Source organism: Equus przewalskii, chromosome 7 (assembly GCF_037783145.1).
Source record: "Equus przewalskii isolate Varuska chromosome 7, EquPr2, whole genome shotgun sequence".
Lineage (NCBI taxonomy): Eukaryota > Metazoa > Chordata > Mammalia > Perissodactyla > Equidae > Equus > Equus przewalskii.
Window position 1 is genome coordinate 73,860,868 of NC_091837.1, and position 20,305 is coordinate 73,881,172.

At 35.3% G+C, this 20,305-nt stretch overlaps 1 protein-coding gene across 12 annotated transcripts in view; it reads left to right on the forward strand.

The window, feature by feature from the left end:
• Positions 1 to 20,305, forward strand: part of C7H18orf54 (chromosome 7 C18orf54 homolog) — a 60,152-nt gene that overhangs the window by 9,319 nt on the left and 30,528 nt on the right. For 6 of the 12 annotated variants that reach the window (XR_011542053.1, XR_011542052.1, XM_070627612.1 and 3 more), the window contains 2 exons: positions 5,372 to 5,503; positions 6,825 to 6,895. Coding sequence is in view for 10 of the 12 variants with exons in the window: in XM_070627612.1 (XP_070483713.1) it covers position 6,895 (1 nt within the window). In the remaining 2 variants the exon portion in view is untranslated. Of the gene's footprint in view, positions 1 to 4,789; positions 4,931 to 5,371; positions 5,504 to 6,824; positions 6,896 to 12,387; positions 15,289 to 20,305 lie in introns of those variants that run through there. The other 6 variants (XM_070627611.1, XM_070627609.1, XM_070627608.1 and 3 more) reach the window with 2 other exon arrangements.

The window sequence follows — 20,305 nt, forward strand, 5'->3', positions numbered from 1 at the left end:
AAAATATAAGCCATGGCTTTTAAATATTGAAATAATACTTTTTAGATCTTAAAATTTGGAAGATTTGAGAATTTGATCACTCAAAACAAACATTAGTTAAAAATGTAATAAAATCTGTCTTTTCCTTCAGTGAAATTTACTAGAGAAGGTAGAGGCTGTCAGAATATGTCCAGCCTTAGAGCTGTATGTAAGATACTATAGCAGATGCTGGGTACGTGAAGGTTAATTATCAAATATTTATTTGACAAATATTTGAGTACCAAGCACTTTTCTAGGAGTTGTGTTGCTAGAAGTGAATAAGTGAGAGGAAATCCTTGCCCTTGAATTTTTTATTCTAGTTGGAGAGACAAACTAAACAGAAATATAATATATATAATATATAATATAAGGGAGTAATATAAGTGTTAGGAAGAAAAATTAATTGAGATAGAGAAATGAGGGTGCAATTTGAGATAGGAGTAGTCAGGAATGGCCACTGTAATGAGTTAATAGTTGTGCAGAAACCTAAAATGAGTGAATAAGCCAGGTACCTATGAGGAAATAACTTTATAACACGCGCAGAAACCTCAAGGTGGAAATGTGTTTGGCATGTTCGAGGAATATCAGAATCTAGTCAGTGTAGCTCAATCAGAATGGTAAAGGGAAAGAATGGTAAGAGGAAGGATGGAGAGGTAACCAGGAGCCAGGCCATGGCAGGTCTTGTAAGCTATGGAATGAAGCCTTTACATTTTATTTAAGTGTGAAGGGAAGTCACTGGAGGGTTTTGAGTGAAGGAGTAAAATGATCAGATCGACATTTTAAAATATAAAATGGAAGCCGTATGGAGCATGGACTTAAGAGGAGCTGGAGAAGGAGCAGGGAACTCAGTCAGGACGCTTTTGCAGTCTTAGGCTAGGGATTGCAGAGGCTTGGATTGGGGGGGTACATTGGAGGTGATCAAAAAGGATTAGATTTGGGATGTATTTTGAAGGTAGACCTGGTAGGATGGAGATAGGATTCAGAGAGTGAATCCAAGATGTTTGGGCCAAGCAACTCAAGGACTGGGTGGTGCCATGTACTTAGTTAAGTAGAACTGCTAGAGGAAAAAAATTGCAGAAGGTTTTTTTAAATTAGAGATGGATGAGTGTTAAATACTAACCAACTGGTCCCTTTTCCCCTGCCCATACACGTACAACCTCGCTACCAGGTTTTTTTAAAAAATAATTTTAGATGTATAGAAAGTTACAAAAATAATACAGATGGTTCCTGTCACCCTTCTCCCAGCTTCCCTAATGTTAACATTTCACATTATAGTATAATGATCACAAACAGGGAATTAATATAGGCACACTATTGTTAGCTAAACTACAGACCTTTCCTAATTTCACCAGTTTTTCTACCAGTGTCCAGTTCCAGGATCCAATTCAGGATCCAACATTGCATTTAGTTGTCTTGTCTCCTTAATCTACTTTGGTCTGTGACAATTCCTCAACCTTTCTTTGTCTGTCATGACATTAACACTTTTGAACCGTATTGGTCACTGGTTATTTTGTAAATAGTTCCTCAATTTGGGTTTGTCTGAAGTTTTCGCATGATTAGAATGAGGTTATAGATGTTTGATAAGAATGCAACAGGTATGATGCTCTGCCCTTCTCAGTGCATCGTGTTAGAGGGTTCATGATAATATTGATATCATTGATATATTGATAGGAGACTTAGTTTGGGCTGCCATAATAAATATGTCAGAGACTGGGTGGCTTAAATAACAAACGTTTATTTCTCACAGTTCTGGAGGCTGAGAAGTCCAAAGTCAAGGTGTCTGGTGAGGACCTGCTTCCTAGTTTGCAGATCTCCTTTTATCTTCACATGGCAGAGAGCAGAGAGGAAGCAATCTCTCTTCTTACAAAGGCAGAGGGTCCACCCTCACAAATTACCTCACAAAAGCCCCTTCTCCAATACCATCACATTAGGATTCAGCTTCAACATATGAATTTTAGGAGGACACAAACATTCAGTACATAGCAATACGTTAATATAGTAATATGTAAAATTATAATACGTTAATACTTATGATGTTAACCTTGAATACTTGATGTGTACTGGCTTTCTCTTTAGTAAAATTACTGTTTCCCTTTGTAATTAATAAATATCTTAGGGGAGATAGTTTGAGCATAGTCTCAAACTTTTATACACTAATTTTAGTATCCATTGGTGAATCTTATCTCTTCTTCTACATTATTAATTGAAATTCTTGTGTAATGAAGAGCTTTTCTTTCTCCCCCATTTATTTATTAATTCTTCATATCAATAGGGACTCAGATATTTATTTTATTCTAAGTTTATAATACAATGTTATTGTTTGTTCTTTTGCTCAGATTGTTCCAGTTTAGGCCATAAGGAGTTCTTAAGGTTGCCTCCTGTGTCCCTTTGATGTGTCCCCATCCTTTTCTGAGCACTGCTCTAAGGAGCTATGGTTCTTTTTATTGAGAAATGGTGTTTAGAAACTAAGACTAGGCACCAGGTGTGCTTGTTGCTACTGAGTTGCTGTTCATTCTAGACTTTCGCAGCAGGCAGACTTAGGAAACATGTATGATTACTAACCCGCACATGCACATCAATATCTATCTGTATATATATATATTTCACATACATGTATAAAATTTTGAGTTTGCGCTGATGCCTCTGATTCTGGTCCAATACTACAGAGTTCATTTTAGCCTTTCCTGTTCCTTATTTGTAACTTTTTTCTCCACCTGTGAGAATCCTGACCTTTATTATCTATAATAGCTTTACTTATTTGTTCAATCTTAGCATATAGGTAGTTTCAGAATTGCTAACCCATACCTGTATAAGAAACAAATTTACTCACTAGATTACATTATTTGTGTACAGTTCTTTTTGTCTTTAGGCGTACAATATCCCCAAACAGTCAAAATGCTGTTTTCCAAAGTTACCTTGGTTAATTATTTTTTTCTCAACCCTTTTCAGTGTGGTCATGATGTTCATTTGTGATACTGTTAGGTGGTTCATTTTTTACTGTACATATTGAGTTCTTCCCACATTTTATTTGGTTGGTTTGTTTGTTTTTTGAATATGTGAAACATTATTATACTTCTGAGAGTCAGAGCTGTATAAAAAGATATACTCATAGACATTCATTACCAGGTTTTAATGACAAGTCTCATAAGATATTCTATCACACATACCATCGTTTATTTATTCATTAGCGAATGGCACCAAACGATTCATATAACCTCTGTTGTAGTTTTCTTTTTTTGGTACTCTGACCACTGCTTTGCATGAAAAGTTCACTCAAGGCAGACATAGCAAATTCCAGAGGCAGGCTTTTGTCACTCTTGTGGTTGGCATCAGGAAACCAGAAATTCTTCTAAACCGGTGACTGGGTGCAGATCATTTAGAGGTAATGCCTTGGGTGCCGTCTCCAAGAGTGCAGGGGTATAAGCCTAACTGGATGCTTCCACCCCTTTCTTTTTAATTTTTTAAAAATTTTGGTAAAATAGACAAAACGTAAAATTTACTATTCTAACCATTTTTAAGTACAGTTCCATGCAATAAGTACTTTTACATTGTTGTGCAAGCATCACCACTATCCATTTCTGGAACTTTTTCATCTTCCTGAACTGAAACTCTGTGCCCATTAAACTAAACACTAAGTCTCCTCCCCTACCCCCCTCCCCCAGCCTGTGGCCAACACCATTCTACTTTCTATCTCTGTGAATCTGACTATTCTAGGAACCTTAGATATCTTGGTCTTCTCAAGCTGCTGTAACAAAGTACCATATGCTTGGTGGTGTAAATGACAGAAATTTATTTCTCACAGCTTTGGAGGCCAGGAAGTCTAAGATCAAAGTGCTGGCTGATTCTGTTTCTGGTGAACGCTCTCCTCCTGGCTTGTAGACAGCCGCTTTCTCACTGCATCCTCACATGGCCTTTCCTTGAGCTCTCAGTGTCTCTTAGGAGGACACTGATCCTATGTTATCAGGGGCCCACCTTTACAACCTTATTTAACCTTAATTCCTTATAGCCCTATCTGCAAATATAGCCACATTCAAGGTTAGGGCTTCAATATGAATTTTGAGGGGACACAATTCAATTCATAGTTTCGTATAAGAGGAATTATACAATATTTGTCCTTTGATTACTGGCTTATCTCATTTAGCATAATGTCTTTAAAGTTCATCCATGTTGTATCATGTGTCAAATTTCTTTCCTGTCTTAGACTAAATATTCCATTGTTTGTATGTACCACGTCTTATTTCTCCATTCATCTGTTGATGGACACTTGAGTTACTTCCACCTTTTGACTATTGTGGACAGTGCTACTGTGAACATGGGTGTACAAATATCTGTTTGAGTCTCTGCTTTCACTTCTTTTAGGTATATAACCAGAAGGGGAACTGCAGGGTCCTGTGGTAATTCTACGCTTAATTTTTTGGGGAATTGCCATACTGATTTCCACAGCAGCTGCACCCTTTTACCTTCCCGTGCTCTGTTTCTTATACCCTCTTCATAACTATGGAGAGTGACTTTAAAATCTTTTTAGCTGTTATGCTTAACACCAGTTAGAGCTCACTTCTATTATTCTTATGTTAGAAGTCAACAACTTCCTCTAGACCTGAAATTTAATAGTATATGTACTGTCTGTGCTGAAATATGTTAAATTACAGGCACCTTAAGAGGCCTCTTTGCCACTTGGTGGACAGTTATCAGGACACAAACACATTTGAAAGATGTAAAAATAATAGATTGTTAAGACTTTTAAAAAGGAGTTTAAAAATATCCCTTACAGATTCTCTTAAAAGAATCCTAACCACCTTATGTGGCTAAGTGCTGTTGCCTTCTTTGGATGCAGGTAAGATCAGTGATAATCAAGGTATGAGTGTTTTTTAGGTAGTGAGGAATGTGTGGTCCATGAAGAGGTGAAAAACTAGTATTCTTTGTGTGAAAACATATTTAAAAGTGTGCAGAGAATAATATATTTAAAATTCTAGTCTTTGCTCAGCTGGTAACCAGCTTCATTTACACACCTGAAAAGAGCATGTTGTCTTAGCTGTTCTCTGAGGACCTTTCAGTTCTAAAAATCTATGATTTTAAATGTACTGAATGAATGCATTGCAAATGTAAACAGGTACTATTCATTTTAAAAGAGCAAGGACTAGAAAGGATGCCAAACTGTTAATAACGATTGTCTCTAACTTCTTCTGGGGACTGGGTATGTGGGAAGGTGATGAATTACAATTTTGATTTTTTAAAATACTTTATTGACTTGTTTGGATTTTTGCATTAATTTTATGTTGAGGAAAATAATACAAAATATAACTTTTTTCCTCCTGAATTTGGATGGTTAATCATTCATCTGTTTTAACTTTAGAGCTGTACCCTTTCTGGAGGGAAGTATCATGGTCCTGTTGAAGCCCTGAAACAAATGTTATTTAATCTTCAGGCAGTACAAGAAAGTTTTAATCAGAATAAAACCACAGAGCCAAGAGAAGAAATTAAGCAAGTAAGCACGAACTTGATTTATGAATTGAGACCTGTGAATGTGAATTGAGATCTGTGAAAAGATTTCTTCCTACTTCTTTTTTAGATTGACCTCTGGTTTTATCTTAATAAGCATGCCATATAGTGCATGTTATAGAGTTGTATTATTATTCTTTTTTTGACAAACATACTCAAGTTTAGTACTATTAGATTTCTGCAGTTGTGTACCCCCTGAATGGACTGTTTGTTCTGTTCAATTAATGGTATGAATACAGCATCTTATTTAGATATGATATTACAACTATAGTATGAAAGAATCGTAAGAGTTGCTTTTTAATGCCCTACAAGATTATTCTGTATGGTCTAACTTCTTACATTTATATTTGGAGAATCCTTGAAACTTTTTCAGTGTTAGACTTCTCCATGTCCCTTTATCATCTTAAATTTAATTTTGTTACCTGTGTTTATTGACTCTTCTGAATATATAAAGTTTTATTTTAAAACCATTGTGTTTTCGTGCATTTCCTGAGAATGTGGAAATCTGTTTCTGCTTTGGCCTTCTTCTGTAGGGGTTGAATTTTCTTCACAGTATTGTAGCATTTATGAACATAGAGTTTATATTCTCCCAAGTCTATTTTGTGAATTCTAATTCTGCTACTTATTAGCAAGTACGGTATTTGTACAAACTACTTACCCTCTTTAGTTTCAGTTTCTTCTTCTGTAAAATGAGGTTGTTGAAAGACAAATTGAGACAAACTATATAAAGTACTTATTATAGTGTTTGGTACCTGGTAAAAACTTAACACCTGGTAAATACATAATAAATGTTTTTATTGTCATTGTTTTGTTATTGTTATTCAGTAGAGCTTTATGAAATTCAATATTCATTATAGATGAGTGAATCAGCTCTTGGGAACTATCACAGCCTGTTCATTTGAGTTGTATTTCTTAATTTTTCTCTTTATATGCTAATGATTGTAACATTAACATATACAGTGTAATCCATCCTCCTTTTCCCTGCCCTTTTAAACATCATTGAGACATAACCTTGTTCAGTAAAGTCATAATTTCAGACCAAGATTTGATTTTTTATTGGACATACGTTTAAAAGCATACTTTAGGCCAATTGAAAGATGAATCTAAGTAGTAGTTAGAGTATTTTCAGAATGAAGAGAAAATAAAAATATTTAATGGTTTACTGAAAATTATTTGCGAAAATTATTTCCTTGGAAATGTGGACAATATTTTTTAATATTCTTATCAATCATGTATTAAGTAGCATTTAAATTTATAATTATATAACATTTTCAATATTTTATCATATTTGGTGTTTTTAATAATAGATTTCAGAAGAGGATCTCTCTCAATTACAATTGAAGGAAAGTATGGTTCCTATCAGTAGGTCACTTCAAAAGTAAGTATTCTATACTAATTTCTGAATATGTTGTGGATGCAAATCCATTTCAGCCATCCCTTTGATTGAAATCAGAACGTTACAGGATGAAATTATGTAGTTCTAAGAATAGATATGCTAGGTATATTTAAGCTTGGAGCATATTGTTTAATCCTGAAGTTTTCTCTTAAACCTGTGCTATTTCCTATTTAAAATGTTCATAGGACCTAGTGAGATAACCTTAGACACCTAAAATATAATGGATGTGAATGGCCTAGAGAGATTATCTTTTCATTTCTGAGTGTAGCAACAATTTAAGATAGTACTGGTGTCAATATCCTGGAAGAACAACTTGTCCGTGAAATGTGTTTTCATAAATTTCCTCTAGGATAAATATAATAATCATGAATGTATTATTATTTGACATATCTCCACAGAAATCTAAAGGGGATATAATGTCCTCGATATAAAGATAGATCTAAATGCTCTAAGGGTGTTAATCCACCTATTTTCTTAGTTTCTTATCTTATTTCTTAACTAAAAGACTGGAGAAGAATACTAGTCTTTCCTGTAGTCATGATATTGGCAGAAGAGAAAGGTATTTACTTATGGGTTTGGTTGTATGAATATGACATGCCCTCAGAAGATGGAATACTGAGTTTAGGAAGTCCTAAGATTAAAATCTTTTACTCTTATAGCACTACTTCACTTGGCTGTAAATGGGGCCAAACAAATACCGTCTACCTTTCGTCCTTTCAGAGTTTGCTTAGGATTCTGTTATCTAAGGAAGCAGTGGAAAAGTGAAACACTAGACATGTAAACTTATGACTCTAATTTTCATTATATGTGTGTGTATGTATATATATATATCTTTTTTGTTTTCATAGTTTAAAAATATACTTATGATTTTTCCCCGCTCTACCTAATTTATAATCTTTTGGGTAGATGGGCAGAAGTAGTGCCTCTTTCTTTGTAGCTTGCTGTAGTACTCAGGTATAGTGTTTGATACCTAGTAGGATTCACTGAATAATGATAAAAACTAAAATTTACCACGTGTCGGTGTTCTAAGTGCTTTTGAATGTAATTCATGTGATCTTCACAACGCTGTGAGGTAAGTACTGTTTTTAGCTTCAAAATACAGATCAGGTGATAAAGCTCAATAATAAAGTACCTTGCCCAAGGTTGAGTAGCTAGTAAGAAGTAGCACTGGGATTCAAACCAGGCAGTCTGATTCTACAGCCTGTGTTCCTAACACTACTCTCCTTAATGAGAGCGGTGCCTTATCCATTTAGACTAGTTGCAGCGCCTCAATTGATTACCTAGCATAAAAAACCTCATTCTGCTTTAAAATTTAAATTAGATGATTCAAGCTTTCCATGACCCTTAAAAGCACTCATACTGAACTTGTGTCACAGACTTAAATGTGTTTTCTGAGTTAAAGTACATACCCTAGAGGATATTTTTCTTGGTGAAAAGGAACGCTGGGCCATATATAATTAAATGACCACAAAAATTGACACTGATCATAGGTGCTTTTACCATTTGCTAGAATTTTTTTTAATAGTAACTTTTTTCTACCTTAGACAATCAGTAATCTTGCCTACATATAGAATGCCATTTTCAGAGAGTAAGATTCATGTTTTTTAGATGGCTTTTAGCTATTGCTTCTGTTGGACTAGCTGAAGCAACCTTAATTTAGCTTTTACTTTACATTTCAAAAGTATTATCAATAAGGCATTTGTACGGTTATTAAGTGTAGACTTATAAAAGCATGTTAATATATACATTATTTTCAGTCTGCAGATTGACTGTTTTAAGGACAATTTAAATTTAATTCAGTCTCAGAATTCCTCTTTCCAGACTGTAAAATGTTCTGGTTAGATTTATGGTCATCTTTTCATATCTTAAAATAGGTAGACTCAACTTCTTCAAATGTTACAGATTGTACCTTAGGTGCTTAAGTGACCTTTCCTAGGGTGAAAGTCCGATTATGTCTCTCCCCATTCCTTAAATAATTTTTTGTTCTTAATAGTTTGGATTGCTAACCAGTTTTAAAATACCTTTCATTAGCCTTAGGAGATTCCAGACTTTTAGTGTGGGTTCTGTTTACTCCCTTGGACACTCGATTTTCTTATATTCTCCCATTAAAAATAGCTCCTCTCTAGGAGCTGAAGTATGCATGACTGATAGCAGCTAAAAGTGTTACATTTTCCAGAGTGAATTTGCCTTTAGTAGGAATCAAAATTGTAATTGTTTTGTCTCTCTGTAATACTTAGCTTTGTCTTATACATCTACACATTGGACACTCAATAAAAACTTAACTGAAACCTCCATAAGGTAAATTTGTCATCTTTAAGCAAATGAAAAAATTGAGCAAGGATCTTTTCTAGAATCTTTTATTCTGTCATGTAAACTACCAGCTACTCCACATAGGCTGGCTGTGATGAATGAGCAATTGTATATTGCTCATATACTGTAAAGGTGAATGATAGACAATAGCAAAATCATCAGTCATCCAAAAATAATTTGTACTGGCTTTGGAATATGTTGTTTTATATATAATTTGGAAATGAATGTGTAAGATTTGTAGTTCTTAATACTAGAGGTCATACTCTGAAAACCAAACTTAATTATAGCTAGAAAGTTGTCCGCTTTCTCAGTTCTCTTTTCCTGCTGAGTTTTCTAGTCTTCATTCTATACTAGAGATAGATGGAATTACCTCTCAGACTTGCAAAATATGAGCCTAAAGCAAAGGTTTTTCTTTATTCTTATGTACTCATGCTTTACTTAGATCTAGGGAGTGGTAGGCAGTTGGTTTTGAAAAGCCTTTCTTTCAGTTCTTGCTGGATACTAGGCTGAATATAGGCCGGTATACGTAGTATTTAAGACAACAGCCAGTATAGTAGTACTAATAGGAAACCAAAGGCAAGATATCAATGAGTAAATTTTAATATAGCTGAATTGCCTTCATATAATCAGTCTGTTACTGAATTTCTGTGGGTTGCTATGTATTTAATGCTTATCAATAGATACCTTGTCACAATAAAAAAATGAGTTTTTAGGTTTTATTTTGGTTTTTAAGATGAATGACTACTCAGTGCTGTAACGTAACCTTAAATTGATGTTTTCCCCGTTAGCCTACTTTTTCACTTTTTTTAGAGAAGAAATTAAAGAATAATTTCCTTCTACTGTTTTATCTTCCACTTCTCCCTATACACATACCTTTGAAACACTAACCATTGATAGCCTCCTCTCTAAGTAGATTGACTGTTTTATTCTCAGCAGGGCAGATAAAGGTTAAATGAAAGGCACTGCCAGGTGATTGTGTAGCTGAGGTAGGGAGACTGAAGATTTCACATTCCTACTTAGCTTTTCCATTCCTTCACATCATACCACACCCCTCTATTCCCCTCCCCTCTCCTCCTCTTCTCTTCTTTCTCCCTGACGTTGTTTTTAAAGGCTTAAAAAAACTACATAGGATTAGAAAGGAAATCAATTCTATTGAATTATAGTTATGAAAATATTAAAATGAATTTCTAATTAGTAGTATGTGCTTCTTTATTAATGCATTTAAAATATAGGTAAGTTAAAATTCATTTTGTAAAAACATATGTTAGTATGAAGGCCTTTTGCACAGCTTGAATAAAAGCCTTGAACCATGGTGTGGTCTTTTACTCACCTTTCACGTGTCGCTCAGCAAACAGAGAAAGGCAATATTGGAAAGTATCAATGTCTGGGTCACCAGAGACTTCAGTATTTGGTGGATAAACAGATAGGCTTAAAGTTGTCTAATACTGGTCAGTAATGTCACATGAACTTTGATACTGTAGACAAAAAGACTTAAATTACATATTTTCTAGCAGTGGGATTAATAACATAATTTTGTAACTATTATTTAACTATTGTAATTTTGAAATAATGAGTATAAAAGGTATTTTGAAATACCTGCAATGGCTATAATGAGATATGAGAATATCTGATTTCTGTGGCATATGAGGTTACAGAGTTTGGTTTGCTGCTTAGCTTCAGAATGGAAGGAAATGCTAACTTACAGATAGCATTTAGTGAAAATAAAGATGAAGCTTTTTTTCCGCATCCAATTTCATAGCCTCTAAGTCCAAGGTCTCTGTGGCTCTCAGAGTTATAAACAGTAAGGTAAGACTCTAGCCAGTTGCCTTTTTCTTTCTCTCAAATCACAGGTAGTTAAATAATAAGCCCGGAAAGAAAAAGGAAGACAAGTCCCAAGTATATTTACAAGTTATCTTCTTTCTCATAAATGTGTGTCTCGAGGAAGAAAATAATTCTTTTTAGGTAGAGAGATATTACTATAGTAGAAATGGTAGACTATATTTAATTTTACCTCTGATTGCTTAGTAACTTTGTGTGAGTTATTGTCATTTAGTTAATGAGGATGAAAAATCTCAAAAATTAACTGAAGTTGCCAAAAGGGTGGCAGAATCCAGGTTCTTCTCTTATTACATTTGAGTAAAAGTGTCCAAGAATTAGAGTATAGGGAAATAGGTAAAATGCAGTAATTAACACTACTAGTTTCCTCTATCTCCTTATCCTGGGTGAAGTGGCAGATGTGTTTAATATACATTTTCTGAACCTGTTCGAGACTGTAGAATAGGGTGTTGTAGTCACCTCCTTTCAGCTCACCCTACAAATGACGAACACTAGTGATTACTGCACGTTGTAACTTTTGTATTATTTCTGTTCTTCTTGGTCTCATTTATCAGAGATCTAAAATATGGTTGATTAACTGACATTTTCTGAGTAGTCCTCAAGGATCTGAAGGATAGGGGAGAGGAAAAACTGGAAGAATATTTTTAGAGGAAGACTGGAAAGTTAAGGACCTCTCTTTTTCTGGTTTGTTTGAAGGATGACTGAGTTTTCTCCACTGCGACCTGACCTATAATCTTGGCTTTATTTTAAAGGAAAACCAGATCTTGGTATAATACCACATTATTCAACATAATTGTCATTTGTTTCCCCCATGCTCAATAAAAATGAGGTTTTCCTTAGAACTATAACCAATCCTTCAGTGCTATTTTAAAAATTTTAGCTATCTTGAATGTGCATGTTAAAAATGAATTATGTACTTTATTTCTTAAATGATGCACACAGTATACCAAAAGAAAAGATATCATTGCACAGAACTGTTGTGAAAATTACATGAAAAAACGTTTAGTTAAATGTGATACAAATGATATTTATTATTATTTGTTATTAGGCTACTTGGCAAACTTTAAAAAAATAAAACTTGAATATCAAACATATAATTTTTAAAGTAAATGTTTACAGAATTTTAGATGAATTATTTTAACCCTCAATTATTCAGATCTCAAGGGTTTAAAAAAATTCTCAAAGTTTGATACGTACATTATTCTATAAATTCATTTCTCATACTAATTTTCGATTAATAAGCAATGTAATCACCATTTCTTGCTGTCTCCATTTCCTATTCAGTCCTTAATATTGGTTTATAATGTGTTTTATACTTTTTAATGAAGGGCTTTGCACCATTTGTCTCGACTGAGGGACCTGGTTGATGATACCAGTGGGAAACAGTCACCGAAAATGTGAAGAGGAAAATAAAACAGTCTAACCAATAAATAGTCACCACAGAACAAAAATGTATTTTTTTCTATTGCTTAAACTGACAAAGTAATTATAAGCCATACATTGTACTGTGATTGGTTCAAGTATTATGTATTTTAAAAAACTAAACTGGAAAATGTCCATGGGTTTTGTGAACTAATCTCATTTTGTGCCAAAATACCAGAATGTGACACACTATGCCCTATAGTCTGACCTTGGTTTTCAGGTCAGCAAATGTCTAATATTCAAAGATGGATAATTTCTTCTCTTGAAGCTAACATGGACTTACCTTCTTCAGCATCCTCATCATTTTATCATCTGGTTCTGGGTCATTAAGAAACTCTTGCTGGTTTCTATTCAAAATCTCTTAAATAGACTTTTGATACAGATAGCATCCACTTTTAATGAGCTTAAAGGAATACCAAAATCATTATGGTGTATCTTATCCATATGGAAGTCTGTTACTTTTAAGTTTTCATAAATCAAATATTTAAGCTGTGTTGTATTTGCAAATAACAGTAATTTTCTAGTGGGGTGATGCTAAAAGGAATGTTTTCATGTTGTAAAAATGCAAGAGAACCTAATTTAATGCTTTGATTCTGTGTAAGAAAATCTTGATAATATTTGACAGTTTACAAAACATTTTTGAGGAGGATTCTTGAGAATTTAATTTTTTGATATTAGATTATTTCCCAGATTTTAGTTTTGGGGTTACCTCAAATTAGTGAAAACTGAGATCAGTGGCCAATTGCTTTATGAAATTTGATAAAAAAATTTAAAGAAAATGAATATGGAAAATCAGAAAGCAGCTCTCTGTATTTTAAAGCTATTTTGTAAGAACTGAACTTTCTTAAAAGCAATCTGTTGTCTTTAAAGTTTTTCTCTAGTTGAAACTGAACAGAGCTCTATAGTTTGCAATTTCTACCAAGTGAACTAATAAGCAGGCAGCATCTTTACCCACAAAACTAAGAATTAAGGCATAGCATTATAAATAATGAAACATATTTCAAGAAGCCTGATGGAATTAAAGAATATCTATGTACAGATTAAATGGAATTAAGGAATATCTATGTACCGATACTACAGATATACAGATACTACAGATTAACACTTTACCCAAACAGTAGCATCTTTCCTAAGTAGCTTTACTATCAAATAGGAATTTCGAAGTACATTGGGTCAAAGAATTTTTTTCCCCCAAGTTTAAAGCACTATATAAGACCTTTGTTATAGAACTGACATGTCAAAGACTGTAGACTGATCCCCATCTTATTTCTGGGCCAGTGAGTCAGTCACTGTACTGTTCTTTTTGCCCAGTTTGAGAGAGACTTGCCAATAAATTTGTTTTGTTTACTCTGGAGGTATTTCTGCCACTGACATGCTATGTTCTGTTATCTTCTTCACAGCAAATAGCTTGCATACAATCAAACAAGGCATTATGTGGTGTTTAAAGTCTGGCTGGCTGTTAAAAATGCAGATTTTAAGTGGGTAAACATCAGGTGGATCTGGATTGATCGTGTTCCAGGCTTAGTGAAATCCACTATTGGGCAAATTCTAAAGAAGGCAGAGAAGATAGAGACATCAGATAAATAAACTTCTAATTACATATTATATGTTGGTCAGACGTAATATTTCTAGATGCTCTAGAAAGCATCTCCAAAGAGATTGTGCTGTAATGGCTGAATAGCACTGATTTGGTTAGTGCTTCCATTTGCAAAAACATCTCTTCAGTACTAAATAAGATAAAAGCCTTTTCTGAAATTTTATGTTATAAATAATGTTTTAAGAAACTTATTATACTTACCAAAGGAATATTTTTCCTTTTATGTTAAATATGGAAGTTTAGTATTTTATCCCAAAAGGAAATTAACTTTATCAAAATGATTAATTCCAACATTTTTAAAAAAGAAATATGTTGGCGAGTCAACTAAGAAAAAAACTAAATGATAAATGTTTAAGAAGTTCTCTAAAGAATTGATTGAATCAGTTACATGTTAAGTATTTCACTGTTTTTTATCTTGAGGTTTCCAGGGGGAAAGAGAGAGACAATGGTATTGAGACTGCTGAGTTGGGAATTTAAAAGCAGATAATGACAACAATTAGATTTAAAAAATTACATTGTGAATATAAAATTTTGTCAACTCTTTTCTCTCTTTTTAGTATATTGAAAAATGTTAAGTAGAAAAAATGAGAACATTTTAATAAAACATTTCAAATTTTTAATGGAATATGAAAAAAATTTAACAAGCCTAATCCCCAAAATTATTTGAGATCAAGGGATAAAGGTGTAATGAATATATGAAAACTCAAAGCTCAGCTGTATTTTCCTTATTATCAGTAAGAACTCTACTTTCAGTTTTTCCTGTGAAATTTATTTCAGTTTCCTGAAGATTTCTGACCAAATTGAGGAACTCTGTCTTCTTGGGGTTTTTTGGGTTGTATGTCCCTTTTGTTATATTATTTCTTGTTGAAATTTATAAATATGGATTTTTTTTGTATTGTTTTGTATTTAATGTTTAGGGTAATGTCTTGTTAAATTATGTGTAACTATACCAAAATGTTGCCTGAAGATAAATCACGACAAGATTCCTTTTTCCCCCCGCTACGTTTTGAATACGTGGAATCGCTTACAGATTTGCAAATCGCTTACAGATTTGCATTTTGTTTCATTTTTCCTGTCCCATCTTTCACTATGTCTCAAAACCTATTTGGTGAAAATGCCTGGAGAAGTGAACTTGCCAAAAGGCAAGTAGCGTGAAAAGAGACGAAAGAAGCAAAAGGCCAATAAAATTTATAATTTCTGAACAACTGAAGTTTCTTCAAATGTGAAAGACTGTCTTTGTATTTCATGTATTAATTGAATGTTTCCTAACACGGCTCTGTGTTGTCTTTGGTTGTACTGCCTGTCATATAGTGATAGGGCAAACCTACGCCCAAACCTAAATATATTGTATAGCAGGTTATAGTGTTAGATATTTTTCCTGAGATATTTGAAATTATTCCCTTCCCACTTGTCTTGCTTCCTTTCTTATTTATACTCGTCTGTAACTAAGATCATTTTCCTTTTTTGAACAAAAATTTTAGGCTTAAGTAATCTTAGCTCTTTACCCTCCCAGTTTAGTCTACGTTGTCCTTAGCCTAGACTAGACCAGTCTTTGTAACAACTTTTCTCACAATGTAACAAGTGTAACAACTTCTCTCCATCCTTCCTTACCTTAGCTGAGCCTAGTCCATTTTCCTCCCCATACCTGTTGCAACCTTAAACATTTCTCCCCTCACTTTCAGCTCTTGCGCTGAGACAGGCTGAGTGGTCTTTGCAGAACACTGTTGTACACCAGTACTGTAACATTACTGGTTTATTTCAGCAAATTTGCTGTAGCTAAATTACTTTACTCAGATTTCCCCACACTTTCTATGTATATTCTCACTTTGTGCTTAGTATTTACCATGCTTGGAACACTCAAGTTTTCTTTCATTCTGATTATCTAAAGTTTATCTAAAGTTTATCTTTTAAAGCTCTGACTGAATCTTGTATTTCCTTTTCCGGACATTCTAACCTTCCAAAGCCAGGTAGGTTGGCTTTCTATTCTCCTTCCCCCATGGCTCATTTAGCTATTATATTTCTTGTTTTATGCTTTGCATAGTGCCTCTTATACCACATTGTATCCCTAGGGGAGAAGATGTCTCAGAACATGTTAGATGATTGATTTTGCTTTATCTGCTTGATCATAGTGCCTCTTACATTATGTTGAATAACCAGGAACATATAAACTTAAAGTGTTGATTGATGATTCTAAGCCTGGTTCCCTGTGTAAGGTTGTAAGCTCAAAGAGGAGAGACCACATCCTTTATTTATGTGATGTTCTGTAAATGCTTTTTAAAATGGGGTAAATTAAACCTATTTTGGAAGAGTTATTTCTTTTTTGATGTTGCTGCTGCTGTTGATCAAATAGGATCAACATTGTGTAAGTATTTTGGATGACTTAGCTATAAGCTTTCTAACTTCTTTTTTTCTTAAAGATTGGCACCTGAGCTAACAAGTGTTGCCAATCTTTTTTTGTTTCTTACCCCCAAAGCCCCCCAGTACATAGTTGTATATTCTAGTTGTGAGTGCCTCTGGTTGTGCTATGTTGGACGCCACCTCAGCATGGCCTGATGAGCGGTGCCATGTCCGCGCCTGGGATCTGAACCCGTGAAACCCTGGGCCGCTGCAGCAGAGCACGCAAACTTAACCACTTGGCCACGGGGCTGGTCCAGCTTTCTAAGTTATTCGTGAGCCCTCAACACTTTAAGAGTTTTACTTTTATATATTTTGCATTTCGTCAGGTATGTGAACTGGTTTACAGATCTAGGACTAAGTCTAGGAAAACTTTCAGTGACCGTTTTTCATTGTGTTGCTCCTTTGAACCTGGTTTAATGGGAACCTATCAGTCTGGATCCAGTCTCAAAACAGAAACCACACGGTGATTTTTAAACAAGGGAAATTTAATATAAAAAAAATTTAAGCTATGACAAAAAAGATAAGATGTAAGAGAACTCTGTATGGTACCCGAGAGCTGAGAGAGAGTACCCAAGGAAGGACAGACTTGGAAGAGGGGGCCTAAGGTTTGGGTTCCAACCTGGTGAAGAAGGGATAGCTGCAGCCCACCGGATGGCAGAGAAGTTTACTGGTTTGCCCAGGCCAGAGTTGGTCTTTAGTCATTACGCAAGCAGGAAGCTGCCCTCCAAGGTTCAGGGAAGCTCCAGCTGGTGACCGGGTGTGTGGGCATACAGAGGGAGTGAGGGGCCACAGTGCTGGCAGGACGCCTGGAACATGAAGTGTTTGTGTTAGAAGCGTCAAAGGAAGGTGGTCCCCAGCCTGGACCAGGTCTTTGAGGTCACCGAGGAAAACTACATTCTGGGATTGTGACTGGGGCACAGCACCACCGGATGTCTTCATACCCACCTTGATAACTGGTGGTGCAGCTGCCAGAAAGCAGTGGCAGAGGCCCGTCAGGGTGAATTTGGAGCTGAGAGACTGTAAATGGATAACTGGCACAGAAACTGATCAGGTTCTAAAAGGTTTTGGTGGGAGGAAACATAAGAGAAATATAAACTACTTCGATGGTCTTCCTCTGTCCTCCATGTTTTGCAATGTGTTACATAGCCTGTCCAAACCAAGAAGTGGGCATAAAGGTAAGATAGCAAAAATGTCAGGTTATTTAGAAAACAGGCACAATGAGAAACCTTGAGACAATATTTCCAAAATCTGATGAATTTGATAATTTTGTAAAAGAAAATAGTTCAGAACTAGAAATCTGGGACTATTATAAGTATTCTGGAATTACATGAATGGTACTCACAATTTCAGAGATAGGAGTAGGGTGCATTCCTTCCATACTTTTCATCAAGGTGGCCACAGAGCTTTTATATGAATGTTTCTGGAAATGGAGAGTTCCCTGCAATTGGAAAGCTTTGTTTTCTAGTATATTCTTGCTTCAATTAAGTCACGATTTGCTTTTCTTTGTTTTCCACATATTGCTCTTAATTTTACCTTTCAAGAGTCTCACACACAAGTTTCAGTCTTCCTAATATTGAAACCAACAAAAATAATGTTGCTTCCATCCTTCAGGCTGAGTGTTTCTGGTTCTTAAATTATTTGTTGGGACAATTTTATGTTCATTATTGTCTCCCTTCTTTGAATGCTCTCTACCTTTCAATGTTTTGTTGTTGTTTAAATGTCTGTCTTTATTTTACAAATGATCCAGGGCCTTACTTAACAGAAAACCTAGAGTATACACTTTATTTTTAATTGAGATATAATTAACATATTAGCTTCAGGTGTACAACATACTGGTTCGATATTTGTGTATATTGTGAAGTGCTCACCACCAAAAGTCTAGTTAACATCCATCCACTTTATGTTTTCTTATTGCCACCTGTAGCTAGTTTTTTTCAGCTTTATTGGGGTATAATTGACAAAATTCTAAGTTATTTGAAGTGTACATTATGTTACACATATACGTTGTGAAAAGACTCCCCCATCTAGTTAATTAATACGTCCATAACCTCAGATTTATCTTTTTTTTGGTGAATGTTTTAAATTTTTTAAAATGTGGCACCAAATGTCCAAGATGCATAGAGTAGAATGGGACTCCACAGTTGATTCTTTAATAATTTATTACTCCAATAGCATTTATTTGGCTCTTGGCACTGAAAAGGGAATGTAGGCGTGGGGGAGGTGACAATAAGTCATGACTCTGTCATGAGGAAGTCAATGGTGGAAGTATATAAATGGATACAGTTACACTGCAACCAGGTGAGTACTGTGTCAGAGAAGTGACGATGGAACAGCTGCTGTAAAGGCACAGAAGATGGAGCGGCTAAGCGGCCTGGGAAAAGCCAGGAATGATTTCACTCAGGGCGGAACACTTGAGTCGATCTAGAAAAATTAACACGTTTGCCATAAAAGAAAGTGGATGGAAGGGTATTTATTTGAGTCAGAGGGTAATATGTACAACAACTTGAGTGGTAAAACGGTCTGATACAGAATTTATTGACTCCGAGGGTATCTTGTGTGTTATAGTGGAAGAAACCTGTGCTTTGTTTTATGATGCCACCATTTATTAGCTCTTTGTTGTGAACAAGCGACTTGTCCTTGCCTGAGTCTTTTTTGTTTTCCCTTCCATTTGTAATAACTACTTTGCAGTTTTGTGATGTCAGTTATGCCAGGCACATGTGAGCTCAGTAAATACTAACTGCTAATATGGTAATATGTCTAATTGGGGGAGGGGGGCAGAAGGAATAAGACATAGGTTGTTTCTTGTGCTTCCCCATTCTATTCTCCATACTATAGCAAGAATTATCCTTTAAAAACATGTCCGATGATGTTGCACCTCTTCCAAAAATTTCCAGTGACATCCTATCTCAGAGTAAGTGAGTAGTTAACTACCACAGCCTAAAAAGCCCTATGTGGTCTGCCAACACCTGTCCCTTCGGTCCCCAAGACCAGAGCGTTTCCTTCCTCTCCGTTTGCTCTCTGATCCAGACACATTGGTCTTGCCATTCTCAGATTACTACAGAGGTGCTTACGCCGCCAGGCCTGTGCACTGTTTCCTCCATCTGGACAACCTTTCCTCAAATACCCCATGATTCAGTCTATCACTTCAGATGTCTGCCCAAATGTCACTTTATCAGAGAGACCTGCCCTGACCCCCACCACTCCCCATGCCGTTATTTTTTGCCGCTTTCCTCCTACTTTATTTCTCACTATTGAGGGCAAGGGCTTTGTTTTATCCCCAACAACTAGAATAGTGCCTAGCAGTAATTTAAAGTGCTACACAAATATTTGTTCTCTGAATGAGCGAGGCTGAGAAAGTGGCTTGGGGGCCCAGCTGAGGCACTTGGTATGCTCAGCTAAGAATGTTGTTTTATCCTGTGGTCAAAAGGAAGGGGACCAACGCTTTTGATGCAGCCTAAAGTGAATGTTAATTTCTTTGTTAGTCCTTACGTTGATTTGTGGTTGTAGTCAAATACAACTTTTCCCAAATACTAAAACCAACCATGTTCCTTCTTTCCAGTACTTAGATGTCATGTGTTAATAAATGCATTGTGTTAATTTTTTTAGGTAGGAAAGAAACACGCGCGTTTAGTTTTCTGAGATTTCCTAGGCAGGTTTAAAATTTAAATGTCACATTTTTCGCTCATTAGCTGGGGTGCTTTGGGCAAGTTGAAGCTTTGTTTCAGTTTATAAAGCAGAACTAATGGTATCTGCTTCACCGGATTGCAAGGATTGAATTATGTAATGCCTGTAGAGTGCTTGCTTAGTACAGTGCCTCACGTGTAGTAAGT